Raw genomic sequence first — 17,473 nt, 5'->3', positions numbered from 1 at the left:
TGGTCCACCAAAGAAGATTAGTGCACGTGCTCAGTGTCATATCCGGAGGTCGTCTTTGGGAAATAGACGTATGAGTGCTGCAGAGGTTGAAGGCGTGGGGGGTCAGCCTATCAGTGCTCAGACCATACGCCACAAACTGCATCAAATTGGTCTGCATGGCTGTCGTCCCAGAAGGAAACCTCTACTAAAGATGATGCACAAGAAAGCCCGCATACATTTTGCTGAAGACAAGCAGACTTAGGAAGTGGATTACTGGAAACATGTCCTGTGGTCCGATGAGACCAAGATAAACTTATTTGGTTCAGATGGTGTCAAGTGTGTGTGGCGGCAACCAGGTGAGGAGTACAAAGACAAGTGTGTCTTGCCTTCAGTCAAGCATGGTGGTGGGAGTGTCATGGTCTGGGCCTGCATGAGTGCTGCCAGCACTGGGGAGCTACAGTTCATTGAGGGAACCATGAATGCCAATATGTACTGTGGCATACTGAAGCAGAGCATGATCCCCTCCCTTCGGAGACTGGGCCGCAGGGCAGTATTCCAACATGATAACGACCCCAAACACACCTCCAAGACCACCACTGCCTTGCTAAAGAAGCATGTCTCCAGATCTAAACCCTATTGAGCATCTGTGGGGCATCCTCAAATGGAAGGTGGGGGAGCGCAAGGTCTCTAACATCCACCAGCTCTGTGATGTCATCATGGAGGAGTGGAAGAGGACTCCAGTGAAGCTTTAGTGAACTCCATGCCCAAGAGGGTTAAGGCAATGCTGGAAAATAATGGTGGCCACACAAAATATTGACACTTTGGGCCCAATTTGGACATTTCCACTTAGGGGTGTAGTCACTTTTGTTGCCAACGGTTTAGACATTAATGGCTGTGTGTTGATTTATTTTGAGGGGACAGCAAATTTACACTGTTATACAAAAAAACACTACTTTACATTGTAGCAGAGTGGCATTTCTTCAGTGTTGTCACATGAAAAGATATAAATAAAATATTTACAAAAATGTGAGGGGTGTACTCACTTTTGTGAGATACTGTATATTATAGAGTCACCCAGAAAATACACATTTCAGGAAATGAAAAATTTGTATAAATATTTTATTACTAAATTTATTGCTATATAAGTTATAGACTGATGTATATGATGATATTATGATAATATTATTAATATTATACTAATATAATCATACTATTTTTCTTTTCCTGAAGTGTATATACATTTTTTGGTTGACTTTGTATATATAAATTGTAAAAATGAAGCCATATTTAAAAAAAATAAAAATAAAGGGGAAAGAGCCTCTAGTGGACATAGTCTAGTACTGCAGGAGTCAGGCCAAAGCCATGTCTAGTCAATGGACTGATAAATGTAAAAATTTGTTGTGAGCCATTTGACCATCACAAAATCATGAAACTAAGCAAAATCACTCACAACCAGTTGTTCTTAATATGTGGAATGTTTTGAAACATTTGGACTTTCCACTTTTAAAATATAAGAACATTAATTTCTTTCTATTATGTCCTCACCATAGCAACATTATTCACAATATCACAAATTCCTTCACAGTTTCACATCAGCCATGTCTTGATATTATTCTGACTGATTTTGAACCAAATCACCTGAAAGTAATGGACAAAACATTAGATTTCTATAAGTGACACAATTCCTGCTGCCAGTTGGTGGTGCTATGACTGAGACTCACAGTAGTCATGTCTAGGGCTGGTTATCGAATTCGATACTTTTTAAGCACCGACCGAATTGCCTCGATACTATAGACTATCGAAAAATGTCTTTTCGTTCGGTACCAAATTTCGATACCTAAGGGTTTAATCTTGTCAATTTAATCCTGTCAGTGAGCCAATAAGCATGCAGCATGCTTGACATGCCTAAATCAAATGCTGGTGATTGGCTGTAGCGAGGCACCAAGGAAAAACACTAGTTTACACCGGTTACGCCATTCACATGTGAGGCTGTTTTGTGTGATCATCCTAACCCCGACGTGTTTAAAACATGTGGAAAAGGTCGAAAGTGTGGCTGCATTTCACCAAGCTCGATGACAACAGCATGCGATGCAACATTTGCTACAAAATAATTGCTGCCAAGACCAGCAACACGTCAAATCTGATGAAGCACTTAATCGTGCACAGAATAAACATAAAGTTGCTCCATCTTAGACTGCAAGAAGCAGTCTATGCAGTCGATGCAGTCATCATCTCGGTGTTTTCCTGCCCCAGAGCCTGCTTTGACATGTCCACCACACAGGCTCTCCTCCAAAACTACCAATGAAGACAGCGGCGTTATGACTGGGACTCCAACAGGTAAGCTTAACTTTTATCAAACAAGCAAACAACATTGGCTAACTTATAGTGCTACATGCTTGTGATCTATTTAAGTTAGCATTTCTTTCTGTGCGTGGTGACTTCGTACTAACGTTATATATTGTGACCAACATAACGTTAGATTTTGTTTGGATGGCTATAGATAGCTAAATCTATGCTAAAAATGTTTTAAGGTTAACAGAAACTGATCACGTTTAACTCACATTAAAGTATTTATGTTGTTAAAGCGTGCTTATCCTTAAGGTTGACTGCATTAACAGTTTTGTTTTCTCCCTCTCTCCTTACATTAATGTTATAGCTGCTCCTGCTGACCCTGGAATTAGGAGACCATTAAGTGTTAATCCATTCACACTGGCAGAAAAAGGAAAAATTAAGACGGAAAAGCAAGATGAATGCCACAGAGCATTTTATTGTAACTTTATTGTTAAAGATTTGCTGCCTTTTTCTACAGTGGAGTCTCCATGGTGGAGGTAAGTAAGCTGTAAGTGGTTGTGTTGTTTACCATGTACATGTTGTTACTTTACCATTAAGGTTATTGTGCCAGGGCCTGTATTACAGAAACAGCCGAACTTACAATCCTATCTTATCTGATTAGTAACCATGGTAATTTAACTAAGAATATATAACTTTTTTAAAATCATAGGTCAAGAATTAAGATTTAAGTGGAGGACATGGCAATTGAATTAAGAACACCAACCACTGTCAGCAGCACTTCAGAGAAGATTAACACAGAGATAAAGCACTACAGATTACTTCCATCTACGCTGTCCTTAGTGAGTCCAGTAACCTGGTGGTGGGACATGAAGGACACTCTGCCAATGCTTTCTGATTTGGCAACAGGGTATCTCTGTGTGCAAGCATCATCCACACCATCAGAGCATACATTTTCTACTGCTGGGGACAATATTAGTCAGGAGCGAGCTTGTCTGTCTCCTGAAACAGCAGACATGCTAATTTTTTTGAAGAAGAACTGCTGAGTTATTTGAAGATCTTAAGCAGTAGTAAGCAACATGTATTGACTTAAAACTGTGTTGGTTACATTTTGTTCATTTGTGCTTTTTTGTGCTCAGGAGAGTCTTTGAATCTGTATAAAAAAGTCAACAACCTGAAATTAAAATAAAACCAAGTTTCTCTGAGGTAATGTGTAATGTACTTTTGTTAAAATGGATTTCATAAAATTGAAACCGTTTAAGATATCAAAAATCCCTTAACAATTTCAGATCCTCAATGTCTTCAGATCATATTGGACCCTGTTTGATCAAAATAATATAAATCCCCTAGAAGGAGTATATCAAATTCTTATGAGTGCGTTTTTCTTCCTGTTCCTGTTAAGCAGATCCCATGACTGATCGATGAACATCATTTAGCTCAGTAAGAGCTAAATGTATACCGGCTCTCATGCATATACGTCCAAGTGAATATGAGCTGTGCAGCTATATTTCTGACAAAGTTCCAGGGGGCGCTGTGACAGCCCTGTGCCATGCCCAGGGACCAGCCACACTGGACTTTCTCATAAACAAGTACACTCTCTATGGGAAATATTTTGGAACATTAGGCCTTTCCTCTCGTAAGATATGAGAAGATTCATTTTCTTCTATTATGTTCTCATGTAAATCGTCGCCATAGTAACACGATTCAAGGTATGAAAAAGTTGGTGGCACTATGACCGAGACTCAAAGTTGTCATATCTGTGTGATCAGCTTTCAATGCTTAACATAATCCTAAGGTTTCATGTAGATCACTTAATGTACACAGAAGTTATTCGCCACTTCCTGTTTCGTTTTATTCGCCATAAGTTTAAGCGCTTCTCACGGCTGAACTGTTTGAGAAATCAAAAATCCCTCATCAATTTTGCATTATCAATGTCTTGAGATCATATTAGCCTGGGTTTGGTGGTGATTGTATCAGTGTCTTGAGATCATATTAGCCTGGGTTTGGTGGTGATTGTATCAGTGTCTTGAGATCATATTAGCCTGGGTTTGGTGGCGGTTGTATCAATGTCTTGAGATCATATTAGCCTGGGTTTGGTGGCGGTTGTATCAATGTCTTGAGATCATATTAGCCTGGGTTTGGTGGAGGTTGTATCAGTGTCTTGAGATCATATTAGCCTGGGTTTGGTGGAGGTTGTATCAGTGTCTTGAGATCATATTAGCCTGGGTTTGGTGGCGGTTGTATCAGTGTCTTGAGATCATATTAGCCTGGGTTTGGTGGAGGTTGTATCAGTGTCTTGAGATCATATTAGCCTGGGTTTGGTGGAGGTTGTATCAGTGTCTTGAGATCATATTAGCCTGGGTTTGGTGGAGGTTGTATCAGTGTCTTGAGATCATATTAGCCTGGGTTTGGTGGTGGTTGTATCGGTCTTGAGATCATATTAGCCTGGGTTTGGTGGAGGTTGTATCAGTGTCTTGAGATCATATTAGCCTGGGTTTGGTGGCGGTTGTATCAATGTCTTGAGATCATATTAGCCTGGGTTTGGTGGCGGTTGTATCAGTGTCTTGAGATCATATTAGCCTGGGTTTGGTGGTGATTGTATCAATGTCTTGAGATCATATTAGCCTGGGTTTGGTGGCGGTTGTATCAATGTCTTGAGATCATATTAGCCTGGGTTTGGTGGTGATTGTATCAATGTCTTGAGATCATATTAGCCTGGGTTTGGTGGCGGTTGTATCAATGTCTTGAGATCATATTAGCCTGGGTTTGGTGGCGGTTGTATCAATGTCTTGAGATCATATTAGCCTGGGTTTGGTGGCGGTTGTATCAATTCCCTAGGAGGAGTATTTCAAATTCCATTGGGTGCGTTTTACAAACAATTCAAAATACATCACTTCCTGTGGATTAGACTTAATGACATGCAATGAGAAAGTTGTTCAGCTCAATGAGATCTAAGTGTGTACCAAGTTGTACATGGATACGTGCAAGTGTGTATCAGCTATGCAGCAAGATGTTCCAGGGGGCGCTGTAACGGGTGTGTGCCACGCCCAGGGCCGAGCCACAGTGACGTCCTAATGGCCACAGATTCCAACCTGTCTGCTGATTTTCAAAAGTTTTTGAGCATGTTAAGGGGTCCAAAATGCCTATAATAAATAGGCATAAACAAGTATAAAATTCTAACGAAACAATAGGGCTTCCACACCTACGTTGCAAGGCCTCTGGCCTTGCTCCTTCGGTGCTTGGGCCCTAATAATCCTTAGAAGAACAAGAGGGCCCTCCACACTGCTAGTGCTTGGGCCCTAAAAACACAAAAACAGGACACATAGCGTAGAAAAAGAACACGTGCAATGTAATGAAATGAAATAAAATGTAATGATCAACTTTGAGAGACTATGAAAAGCAGGTAACTAATAAGATATATGATTTGTAATATACACTACTCACAAAAAATTAAGAATATTTGGCTTTTGGGTGAAATTTATGGAAAATCTAAAAAGTTCACGCTACAGCAATATTATTTCATGAAAGTAGGGCATTTAAGTAGAAGCATGCAATGGTGATTTCCTCATCTCAAACAATTTATTGAAACAAAAGCCAACAACAGTAGTGGGTATAGCACAACAAAAATGTCTCATGCTGTTCACGAGTCGACTTATTGTCTGCTGAGGCATGGCATTCCACTCTTCTTGAAGGGCGGCCCTCAGGTCATTGAGGTTCTGGGGTGCAGGGTTACGAGCCTCTACACGGCAACTCGGCTGATCCCAGAGGTTTTCCATGGGATTCAGGTCTGGAGAAAGTGCAGGCCACTCCATTTGAGGTACCCCAGCCTCCAGCAGCCGTTCCCTAATGATGCGCCCTCGATGAGCTGGAGCATTGTCATCCATGAAGATTAAATTAGGCCTGTGTTGTTCATGCAGGGGCACAATGAATGGATTAATGATGTTATTCAGGTAGTATTAGCTTTTCACTGTACCATTCACAAGATGTAGGGCAGTTCTGTATTGAGTGGACACACCTGCCCAGACTGTAACACCACCACAACAGTGGCTGATGCATAGCGCTCTCCTTGACATCTCCAACATCGTTGGCAGCCATCATATCTGCTCAGTGTGAATCAACTTTCATCAGAGAACAGCACTGAGGCCCACCAGTCCCTCATCCAGTGTAAATGCTCCCTGGCCCATGCAAAACGATGACGCCTGTGCCTGGTGGTGTGGTCAGGTTCAAGATTCAAGATTCAAGATTCAAGAAGCTTTATTGTCATTTCAACCACATATATCTGACGCAGTACATAGTGAAATGAAACAACGTTTCTCCAGGACCTGGTGCTACAGAAACATACAACAACAAAGTTCAACATAAAAACAACACCACAGAGCTAGGACAGGAGTGTGTCTTAGCCACGTAAAGTGCACAGTGTGCAGCTAGGTGCAAACAGAGCATAGACAAGACAGTGCAAAAGACAATAAATACAAGAAAGACAACACAAAAGAACACAGGACACTTAGCGCCGAAAAGAAATAAAAGAACATGTGTAATGGAATGTAAGTGAAATAAAATAAGATAAAGTGAAATGATGTAAAAAAAAAAAGTATTGTGCAAAACAAATTGTGCAAAAAAATACACAGCAGCGGTTGAGGTAGTGCAAATAGAATAAACATAAATATGACTATAGCAGCGGATGACAGGTAGAGGTGCAGTAAGTAATGAACAATATAAATTATGTGTGTATGCGTCCACACAGTCAAGAGAGAGTGTGTGTATCTGTGTGTGAGAGAGACAGAGAGTTGTATACAGTTCAGTCCTGAGTGAGAGTGTGTGTGTGTGTGTGTGTGTGTGAGAGAGTGTAGAACAGTTCAGTCCTGAGTGTTGAGGAGCCTGATGGCTTGAGGAAAGAAAATGTTACAGGCCCGAATGCTCCGGTACCTCTTTCCAGATGGCAGGAGGGTGAAGAGTGTGTGTGAGGGGTGTGTGGGGTGTGTAAGAGTGTGTGTGAGGGGTGTGTGGGGTGTGGAAGAGTGTGTGTGAGGGGTGTGTGGGGTGTGTAAGAGTGTGTGTGAGGGGTGTGTTGTGGTCAGCCACAACGCTGTTAGCTTTGCAGATGCAGCGTGTGGAGTAAATGTCTGTGATAGAGGGGAGAGAGACTCCAATGATCTTCTCAGCTGTCCTCACTATCCCCTGAAGGGTCTTGTGATCCGAGACGGTGCAGTTCCCAAACCAGGCAGTGATGCAGCTGCTCAGGACGCTCTCCATGGTCCCTCTGTAGAACACAGTCAGGATGGGGGGAGGGAGATGGGCTTTCTTCAGCCTCCTCAGGAAGTAGAGTCGCTGCTGGGCTTTCTTGGTGTTGGAGCTGGTGTTAAGTGACCAGGTGAAGTTCTCCGCCAGATGGACACCAAGGAATTTGGTGCTCTTGACGATCTCCACAGAGGAGCCATCGATGGACAGCGGAGAATGGTCACACTGTGCTCTCCTGAAGTCAACAACCATCTCTTTGGTCTTGTCGACATTCAGGGAGAGGTTGTTGGCTCTGCACCAGGCTGTTAGATGTTGCACCTCCTCTCTGTATGCTGACTCGTCGTTCTTGCTGATGAGACCCACCACGGTCGTGTCATCAGCGAACTTGACGATGTGGTTGGAGCTGTGCATTGCTGCACAGTCGTGAGTCAGCAGAGTGAACAGCAGTGGACTGAGCACACAGCCCTGAGGAGCTCCAGTGTTCAGTGTGATGGTGCTGGAGATACTGTTCTGATCTGGACTGACTGAGGTCTCCCAGTCAGGAAATCCGGGATCCAATTGCAGAGAGAGGTGTTCAGGCCCAGGAGACTCAGCTTCTCAATCAGCTGCTGAGGGATGATTGTGTTGAATGCTGAACTGAAATCTATGAACAGCATTCGAACGTAGGAGTCTTTGCAGTCCAAGTGTGTGAGGGCCAGATGGAGGGTTGTGGTGATGGCGTTGTCCGTGGAACGGTTAGGACGATACGCAAACTGCAAGGGGTCCAGCAAGGGTGGTAGCTGTGATTTGATGTGCCTCATGACGAGCCTCTTGAAGCATTTCATCACGATTGGTGTGAGTGCGATGGGACAGTAGTCATTGAGGCAGGAAACCGTAGACTTCTTTGGCACAGGGACGATGGTTGTTGTCTTGAGGCACGTAGGTACCCTTGCAGGTCATCTACCACGCAGACCACGCTGATGTAAACTGTTTTGAGTGGTCTGATGTGACACCTGGGTGCCTCTCACCTCCCTTAAATGTGTCTGGAGTTGAGTGGCGTTCATCATCCGGTTCCGCAGGGCACTGTTCACAATTAAGCGGTCATCAACATGGGATGTGGCCAAAGGACGTCTTCTATGCCTTTCTGCGACTCTTCCAGTCTCTCTGTATCTCTGTCCCAACCTGCTGATGACACTCTGTGACACTCTAAGCTCAGTGGCCACTTCCCTCTGAGAACATCCTGTTTGAAGCCTCACAATGGTGAGGTTCTGTTGATCAGTTGTTAGGTGTGGTCTTGGTCTCATGATGTCAAAATGTGAACAGCATGATGAAGAGGACTGTTTAAATACCAATTCTAATGGAACCAGAAAATTTATTGGTGGATTCATGGATCAAACACCAGTTGTGAATTTTGCCGTTAAGCACCTTGTTAGAGAACAGCAAGTTCTGCAGAAAGTACTGAAACACTGAACAGTTGGACATGTGCATTCAAAAGTGTAGAGAAGGTCAAATTAAGTTCACCTGGAAAGGTTATAGTGCATTTTAGGTGCATCCTGAAATTTCACCCGAAAGCCCAATATCCTTAACTTTTTGTGAGTAGTGTATTTATATAAATATATATATACATGTGTGTGTGTGTGTGTATATATGTATGTATTAGATAGAACATAAATTACAAATTACTTCTTTCTTTTTTTTTACATTTTATAGATAGATAGGTATGTACTTTATTCATACCAAATTTACATTTATGTACATTTATTTGTCTTAAAAGGCAATAAAAAAAAGGGAAAAAGTCACATTGTCACATAAGGCTAGACTAGTAGACAGAGTAGACTACTGAGGGGAAACAGTGTGCAATAAGGTTATGTTTGTTAATTTCTGCATTATGTGTCATGAATTAACAATGAACAATAGTTTATTTCTCCCACAATTTATTAATCTGGTTAATAGTTAATGATAGGGTTCATTTTAGTTTAGTGCATTAACTAATGTTAACACACATTATGTATAATGTACAATGTATAAATATGTATATAAACAAACAACTATTTTAATACATGTATTTATTAATATTAACTACATGTAATCTATTCTTATTCATTTAAACTAAAAGGTCTACTAACCCTTTACCTTAAGAGAACTTGATTGTTTAATCAAACCTAATTTGTACAGAAATATAAGACAGAGCATAAGAGAAAACATGAAAATTAGATTACTTTGTGATACATGAGCAAAAAATGTTATTTGTTTAATTTTTACAAGGTAAGACTACAGGTTAGGAGATGTTAACTACTTAATTATAATCAAGATGCAATAGCTGCCAGCATAAACGGCTAACAGTTTGCTTTTATTGAGGTTGTGAATTCAAATCCCAGGTCCACCAAGCTGCCACTGCTGGTACCTTGAACAAAATGCTACCTAATAAAGATCACCTTATGGGACAGAGTTTAATCCAGCCACACATTTTCAGAACACAATTCTGTGGTCCAATCACAATACTACAAAATGTGCAAAATCAAGCCTTGTATGTTTTATGACAATGGTTATTAAAGCTCTTTTACAAAGAAAATCAGTTCCCAGTTCACATAGCATATTCAGTGAGTGGAGAGCTTTTTTCAGTTGTTTTGGGGTTTCATTGGACTGTCTGTATATTATTCAAAAGACCTGCCAGGAGGTAGATGCATATTTCTCACATGATCAAGCATCTGTGGTCTCTGTGAAAAGAAATTACCAAATCCTCCTGACGTAAATGAGAATCCATGACCAAATCGAGTTAGCTACAAAAGTAGTTGGTTGTCCATGATGTGCAATGTGGTAGTTCTCCAGATAAACCAGACGATCTTGGGGATGCACCTCCAGGGATGAACAGCAATTCAGTCTTGCAGGGATCATTTAAGATGAGCTGCCATTCATGATGTCTAGTAGATTTGCTGAGATCAGAGCAGAAACATAAATGTCAAAGGGAGGATATGAGAGTGTCGTCAGCATATGGCAGTGGCTTGAAAAATAATTTTTCTGCATGATGCAAGTGAAAAAACAACCATATGCCATCTTATAAAGCCAAATCTAGATGTTGCATACTAACTAAAAACAGGTAACCTTTTTAATGCTTTCCTATTTTCATATATTCATACATTGCCAGCTTCAAAGCTATACATTTGTGTCTATTTTGTAAATGTTTGCTACTGTATGTTTAAAGTAGTTTCTATATTATAAAGAGTTAGCTAAAGGTTTGTTAAATAATTGTACCTAAGAGAAAAGAAAAAATAAAGAAATAATTAGTGACACCTTATGTTGGTTATTGTGAGGCAACTGTTGCATAGGTCACGCTGTCCAGATCTGATGCTGTGTTTTTCTTAGCAGATCTCCTGGACTTTCTTTTGTATTGAACACTGACATAATGAATGTTTTCATCCTGTAGAGAGATTTTACATTTACATCATTTATAGCATTTATATTGTCTCTATCACTGAACATGTCAACAGTGGTTCACTCCGTGATGGCCGGGCAGTAAGGGGCGCCACCTCCATAAAGTTAGCCAGAGAAAAATGCTACTTTAACATGTTATTTAACAATAATTATACATATTAATAACAAAACAAAATCACACGTGTGTGTGTGTGTGTGTGTGTGTGGGTGCCAGACTAACGAGTGTGTATGTAGTGGCAGTATTTGAAAATAAATTTTGCTGTCCTTTCTTTCTTAGTGAGCTTCTAGATAAAGTTAGTCATCTCAGTCACCAGTCTCTTTTCCAGTGACACCATGGCCAATGTGTTGAGTGCAAATTTGACCGCCATCACTTGATTGCTGCTGAATTTGCAAATTGGGTCGATCTGGTCCAAGCTCCTTTATTCTTTTCTTCTCTTCGTCCGAAGGCCTTGTGAAAGGATATTTTTTGTAAAGATATAACCAAATATTCTTTCATCTCGAGATATTTCACTTGCTTTCACATTAATCAATCTGCTGAGCGGTAATGAGACTCCTTGAGAATTGTCGAATCACATGAGGCCAAATATAGAAAAACAAAATTGATTCACTAACAGACAAAAGTGGGAGGGTTCTGGGTGCAGAGTTTGAGCCAGATGGGTTTGCACAAGCCAGTCAGAGCTCAGCCTCAAGTCACATGCTTTTCAAAAGTTTACAGACCTACATACACACTTGTTTGTCCAGCACCCTGCTTTCATACACACACACACACACACAAACAAACAAAATACAGGGTTTTTTTTTATTTTAAATAAATGATAATATGACTAACAGTGAAATGGTATGACTAAATGATTTTATTTCGTTATTAAAATATATAATTAACATTAATGTGTTAAAGAAGCATTCTTCTGTGGCTAACTTTAAGGGGGTGGTGCTCCAGCACCCCCTATTGACAGGCCGCCACTGATGATAGCCTTTCAAATGTCAAAACAGCAGCCTAATGGTTATTTTCAGATTATAACACGAATAACTGAGTACTGAGTTCTATTTATCTACAATGACATGCAATACAAATTTCATGAACTGAACTGTGTTTAAAAACTACTTCAATCACTAATTTATTAGTGATTATTTGTGATTCAGTATGCAGCTAGAAATGATTCTTGCAGTGCTTTTTTCTGGGATGCTGGCTGTGCCTTTGATTGGCTTTTGCTGACAAAAATACTCTTCTTATTTTGTTGGCATATGCAGAATGTTTTGTTGTGAGGTTCTGTTTAGGTTTTGAGGGGTTCATGTTACCACATGGCAACTTTTCTAAGCACAAGACACTGAAGGACTTCCTCACCCTTTGGACCTCCACATTAAATGTTCATAATGTGTGGACTGTTCATATTTTCTGTGTGCTCTTTTTTACATTTTGTTGTTTTGACTTGATCTGAAGACTTCTCACAGGTCCATGATGCTTTTAGTTTGAAAATCTTTTCCATTTTAACATACGCTGTGCGTTCATTGAATTCTGCAGTAGTGTACTGTATGTTACTGATGCAGACATGTGACAGTTCAACACACATAAAGACTGTGTGTGTGTCTTGTGTGTGTGTGTGTTAATTTAAATGATTCCTTGGAAAAAAGAATCATCTCAGCTGTTTACTTATTGTCAGACTGGTTTTGTTTCATTCACCATAACGTAATTAAGCTGCAGCCAAGTGACTTGCGACCCACCTGTTCTCAACTAACAGTTTGAAAACCTCTGTTATAATTAATATTCTTTCTATATCCAGTGTGTTCAGAAACCTAATAAAGCCATTTTTTGTTATGCCTAGAAGACCAAAAGACTGTAAAATCAGCATGCATGTGTGAGTTTGATAAGTTTGACACAGAATAAAGTACTGTATGTGACTGGGTGTTTGCTTCAATTAACAATAGTATAAGAACATAGGAAAGTAATTATAAAGAGAGTCCAAGGATAGACCAGAAGATAGAAAGAGTTGGCATTTCAAAACTGTATAAAAAGCTGGTGCACAACTGTGTTAGTCAGTTGATCTGCAGACATCTAGGCTTTTTTGTGTCACAATGAAGTCTGATTTTTGGTATCCTAAACCCCTGTCTTTAGAAGCATTGATTTTGAATAGCAAGATTTTCCATGATAAACACAACAAGCCACATCACATTATAGCAACCACCATCAGTGCTTATTGCCTATAAATAATCAGGACAAAAATAAAAAAAAATCGAAACTGTCCCAAAATTGCTAACAAGTTTTAATTTTGGAAATATATCTTCTAGATCAAAAGTTAAGAGCATTTGAAATGCTGTTTAAAAAAAGGACCATTTTGGAGAATTCATGCTCCACATAAATGCCTTCACAAAATGTGGAGTTCGTGGATTGAATGAACTTTGCATTCCAATGGATTTTTTTCTGTATAATTTAAATTTTTAACATAAAACCACTCTATACAAGTGATTTTTATTCAGTACATGTTTTATTTTTTGTTTTCACGAATGACCATCAACTCATTTTCAACATGCAAAATATCACGTCACATAAACAATTAATAAAAGTGACTTGTAAAATATTGTAAATACTCATGACACTTGGGAAAACACAATATACAGGATGTAAACACATGGCACTGGTCATTACACAGGCAGATGGTCAACTTAACGAAGAGATCAATTTGGACCACAAATAATAATTTTGGGACAGTTGGTAGACAAAATATTCGATTTGCACCCTGATTACTGCTAAGCAATAAGCACTGATGGTGGTTGCTAGATCAACACTAAATTTGTAATTAAATATTAGTGTTCTGAAGGACATGGAAAGAGACTGTAAAATCCTAGTGAGAATAATGACTTACTTTAACTGCACAGGTTCATTTAGGTTTCATAGTAATGAAGACATACAACCATACAGTTAAATAACAATGACTATTTACACACTACATCACTCTGCAGTTACTAAGACCAAAAAAGGAAACAAATAATAAAGACGTTTATATATATATATATATATATATATATATATAAGTTTGATGTTGATATTAATGTTATATAATAGTTAAGATGTAATAGTAACAAAATGTCTATTGTTTTGCCACTAGTGACTATTGTTCATTCTATTTTCACTATGTTCTACTGTGACTAATTATGACATATTTTCTGCCCTTTTTTAAAACCTAAATACCTAAAATAATTATCCTATTATTTAAAAATGTATACCAAACTCTTATCTGTTTAATAAAATAAAAAAATAAATAAAAATAATCATTTAAAAAGTGATAAAAAATATTTACAAATGTTTTTTTCTCTATCATAAAGCCATCATTCTGAATGTTTTCATACCTTTTCATTGAAGCTGGTGGTGTGACTGCAACATGATGATGTTGATATTTCTGAAAGATAATTCAGTTATCATAAATATAAATTAGACAATAAATTTAGACACATGTAAAACACAATTTATACAAATATTCTGTCTGATTCTTCTCCATGTTCAGTGTACAATTTTAACCACTTTTACCTTGCACCCTGCTGCAGAACACACACACACAGATGATGTTTATTAGAACAGAAATGGAGCACACACAAATTATGATCATATTTGTAATCCAGATGTTCCCATTTCCTCCAATCTGGTGTGAATCTGAATCCTCAGATGAAGAATCTCTCTCATTATCACTGCTACCTAAAATACAGAGATATCATTACAGTGCTGAGGAAAATGTGTCCTCTGTGAAAATGTTTAAAAATATCAGGCTACTTATATTTTATATATTTTTCTTATATTTTTCAGTGTTATAGATGCAGATCATGTTATTGTCATATTAACTAATTTGTTGTGTGAATATACAGCACACAAACACCTGTGTACTTTTTGTACATAGCCACTACTTTATTCTCTATTTTCACAGTGTCCCCACTATCAATCATTAATATGTAATTTCACTACATAGATCCCACAGTTTTAATCCCATAGTCTTAAATAATAATCAGTATTGTGTTCCAATAATATTATTAGTTTTATAAAATCCAGGAACCTGCTCAAGTCGGATCAATAACAGATGTTTTGGGAAATTGTTTTCTATATCTGTATTTCCACACATATGACTGAAATGTGTAACTTTGAGTTCACATGTGACACCATGGTTATTGAGACTGTTTTCCTAGCCTTGAACCTTTGAAAATAACAAAAATGACCTACAAAACAGAATATAATTTTATAATTTTATATTTTTATATAAATCCACGTACATGATTGCTGTCTTTTAATGTAGGAAAATTATTGTCTAATGTCTAAATAAGGAATTCAGTAAATTCTCAAGATTATTATATTTAATAACATGAAATAAAGCTATAAGTATATAAATTTGTATGATAACTAAAAACAAAGTATCAACAAACAGAGTAAATAAAGTATTGTTACTGACCTGTAAAGTTCAGTCCGATGGGTTTCCCAAACTCAGTGTGCAGCTCCTCATTTCGACCTCCACAGTAATAAAATCCCAGATCTGTCTCTCTAACTCCAATAATCACTAAACTGACTGAACTGCTGCTTTGTGTTAGAGCAAAGTGACTCTTATTCTCATTATGGTCAACGTAAAAGTGTTTGTCCAGTTTCCTTTGTTTGGCCAAAATGAGCTTCCTCACGTCTGTTGAGTTCATGTGATACCACGATATCTCTGAGTAATTAGTGATGTTACAGAGCAGAGTGATGTTTTGTCCAGGATCAACAGATAGCAGATCAGCTGAAATGATCTGAAGGAGATTCAGACTGATGACACCTGAAAGAACAACACCACATTAAGAGAGAAGATTCATCAGCACTCTGTAAACCTCACACACAGATCACAGGACATTCCATTCATGGAGACACATTTAACATCTTATAGACATGTAATATTATTATTATTATTATTATTATTATTATTATTATTATTATACATAAAAAATAATATATTCATAAACTCACCAAACAGCAGGTGTAGATTAAACACACACAGGAACTCTGCCATGTCTAACACACATCCTCCACTGAACATGTGAACAGACACTTAGTGGAATAAAAACTCTTCTGTTTCTGGTGTTTCTTAAGTTCCGGTTTAACTGCTTCAGCTACAAGCCTCTACATCCTGTCCCGCTGTTCTGTTCTGGGGTTTAATAAACTTCTGATCTCATTTTATATTGAAATCCATAATTTTGGAACTTATTTTCTCGGCTATCATACAGATCAAATCAGATTCTGTACACTAAAATAAGTTAATTGTGTTTTTTTGCTTGAAATGTGTTCGTTGGATTATATGAATGAATTTGTTTCAAAAAATTCACTAAACCCAGGACACTGCTGTTATGAGACAGTGACATTACCCACTGCCCCTCTGTGCAACATATGAGTTAGAGAAGTTCATTTAATACAGTAATTATTTCTTTCAGTCAGTGCCTTCATACTTGTGAGATATTATGTTACTGGGTCACATTAATATAACATGAATTTATTAAACTCAATAATTTACTCTATATATTTAGATATTATTTTAAATGAAAATGAAAATTTACAATACAATAATGTTTTGATTAAGTAAATAATTTTTATGTAAATTATACTTAATATTTTCTCAGAAATCTGATGGACAGCATTTTTTTCTTTCACTGTAGTGTATTGCATGTCCACTTTCTAAAAGATGACTAAATGTGCCTGAGATCTGTTGTTTACATAATAAATGAAGCTCAGAGTCTGCTTTATTATTTATTTATTTATTAATTAGTACTATGCCAGAATGGTGGAACATACTAGCTTACTAGCATATTTGTTTGAGCAGCAATAACAAAAATGGTCTGGTAAGTTACGATGCTGATGGTCACTAAATGATGTACAGATTCAACACATTGCAGTGTAAGCAGTATACACATCTCTCTGCTGCTCATTCAGGCAGCCTTTCTTCTCTCATTCAGTCCTGATTAAATACATCTGAAATTTATAGCTGCAGATATGAGACTGGACTCGTTAGTGGAGAAGAATAGATCTAATAACATGTCTAGTGTTACAGAGAGATTAAGATTAAGGAAACCTGTGTGTTTATACCCCCTAAGTCCAGCAAAAGGGTCTGATGGAGTATGTTCAAGCACCAAAACCACAATGACTTATTTTTCATTTTCTGTTTCTGCTGCTGATGTTAAAACCACACACACTGCAGAGGAAACAGCACACTGTGGAAAAAACACACACACTGGGCAGTCTTTAACCTCAAAGCTAGTGTTAGTAGCAGTTAGTAAAGTTAGTAGCTGGTATCTCATAAATAAAAGTAATACATGAGTAAATTAGCCTTTTTTTAATCATTAAACTTTATGTAGCGAGGTATGATGATGAGGTATGATGATGAGGTATGATGATGAGTTTAGAGATGAATTCTGACATATAACATCACTGAAAAAGGATTAAAATTTAGCAGACGTAAGAGCAGCAGTTTGTGGGACACTGTAAGGAATAAGCAAGTGATGTAGTTGATATTTTACCCCCTGGAAGTGTTTATAACTGTTAATAACTGATTATTGATGA

General features: G+C 38.1%; 2 protein-coding genes across 2 annotated transcripts in view; both read right to left on the bottom strand.

The window, feature by feature from the left end:
* Positions 1-17,473, bottom strand: part of LOC131364507 (uncharacterized) — a 77,595-nt gene that overhangs the window by 34,048 nt on the left and 26,074 nt on the right. The window lies entirely within an intron of this gene.
* Positions 9,646-16,035, bottom strand: LOC131364512 (uncharacterized). The gene is made up of 6 exons (XM_058407691.1): positions 15,890-16,035; positions 15,348-15,701; positions 14,441-14,605; positions 14,263-14,312; positions 10,777-10,903; positions 9,646-10,418 (listed from the first exon to the last, which is right to left on the bottom strand). Exons 1-5 carry the CDS (start codon positions 15,957-15,959, stop codon positions 10,787-10,789), a joined length of 756 nt encoding a protein of 251 aa, XP_058263674.1. The 5' UTR covers positions 15,960-16,035; the 3' UTR covers positions 9,646-10,418; positions 10,777-10,786.

This window comes from Hemibagrus wyckioides, linkage group LG14, assembly GCF_019097595.1.
Source record: "Hemibagrus wyckioides isolate EC202008001 linkage group LG14, SWU_Hwy_1.0, whole genome shotgun sequence".
Lineage (NCBI taxonomy): Eukaryota > Metazoa > Chordata > Actinopteri > Siluriformes > Bagridae > Hemibagrus > Hemibagrus wyckioides.
This window is presented reverse-complemented; position numbering and strand designations above follow the sequence as displayed.

Excerpts from the sequence above, each read along its gene's own strand:
- LOC131364512 (XM_058407691.1), bottom strand. The coding sequence starts at position 15,959 with ATGTTCAGTGGAGGATGTGTGTTAGACATGGCAGAGTTCCTGTGTGTG. Across the intron at positions 15,702-15,889 it reads TAATCTACACCTGCTGTTTG|GTGTCATCAGTCTGAATCTC; the intron begins GTGAGTTTATGA and ends TTGTTCTTTCAG. Across the intron at positions 14,313-14,440 it reads GTTCTGCAGCAGGGTGCAAG|AAATATCAACATCATCATGT; the intron begins GTAAAAGTGGTT and ends ATTATCTTTCAG.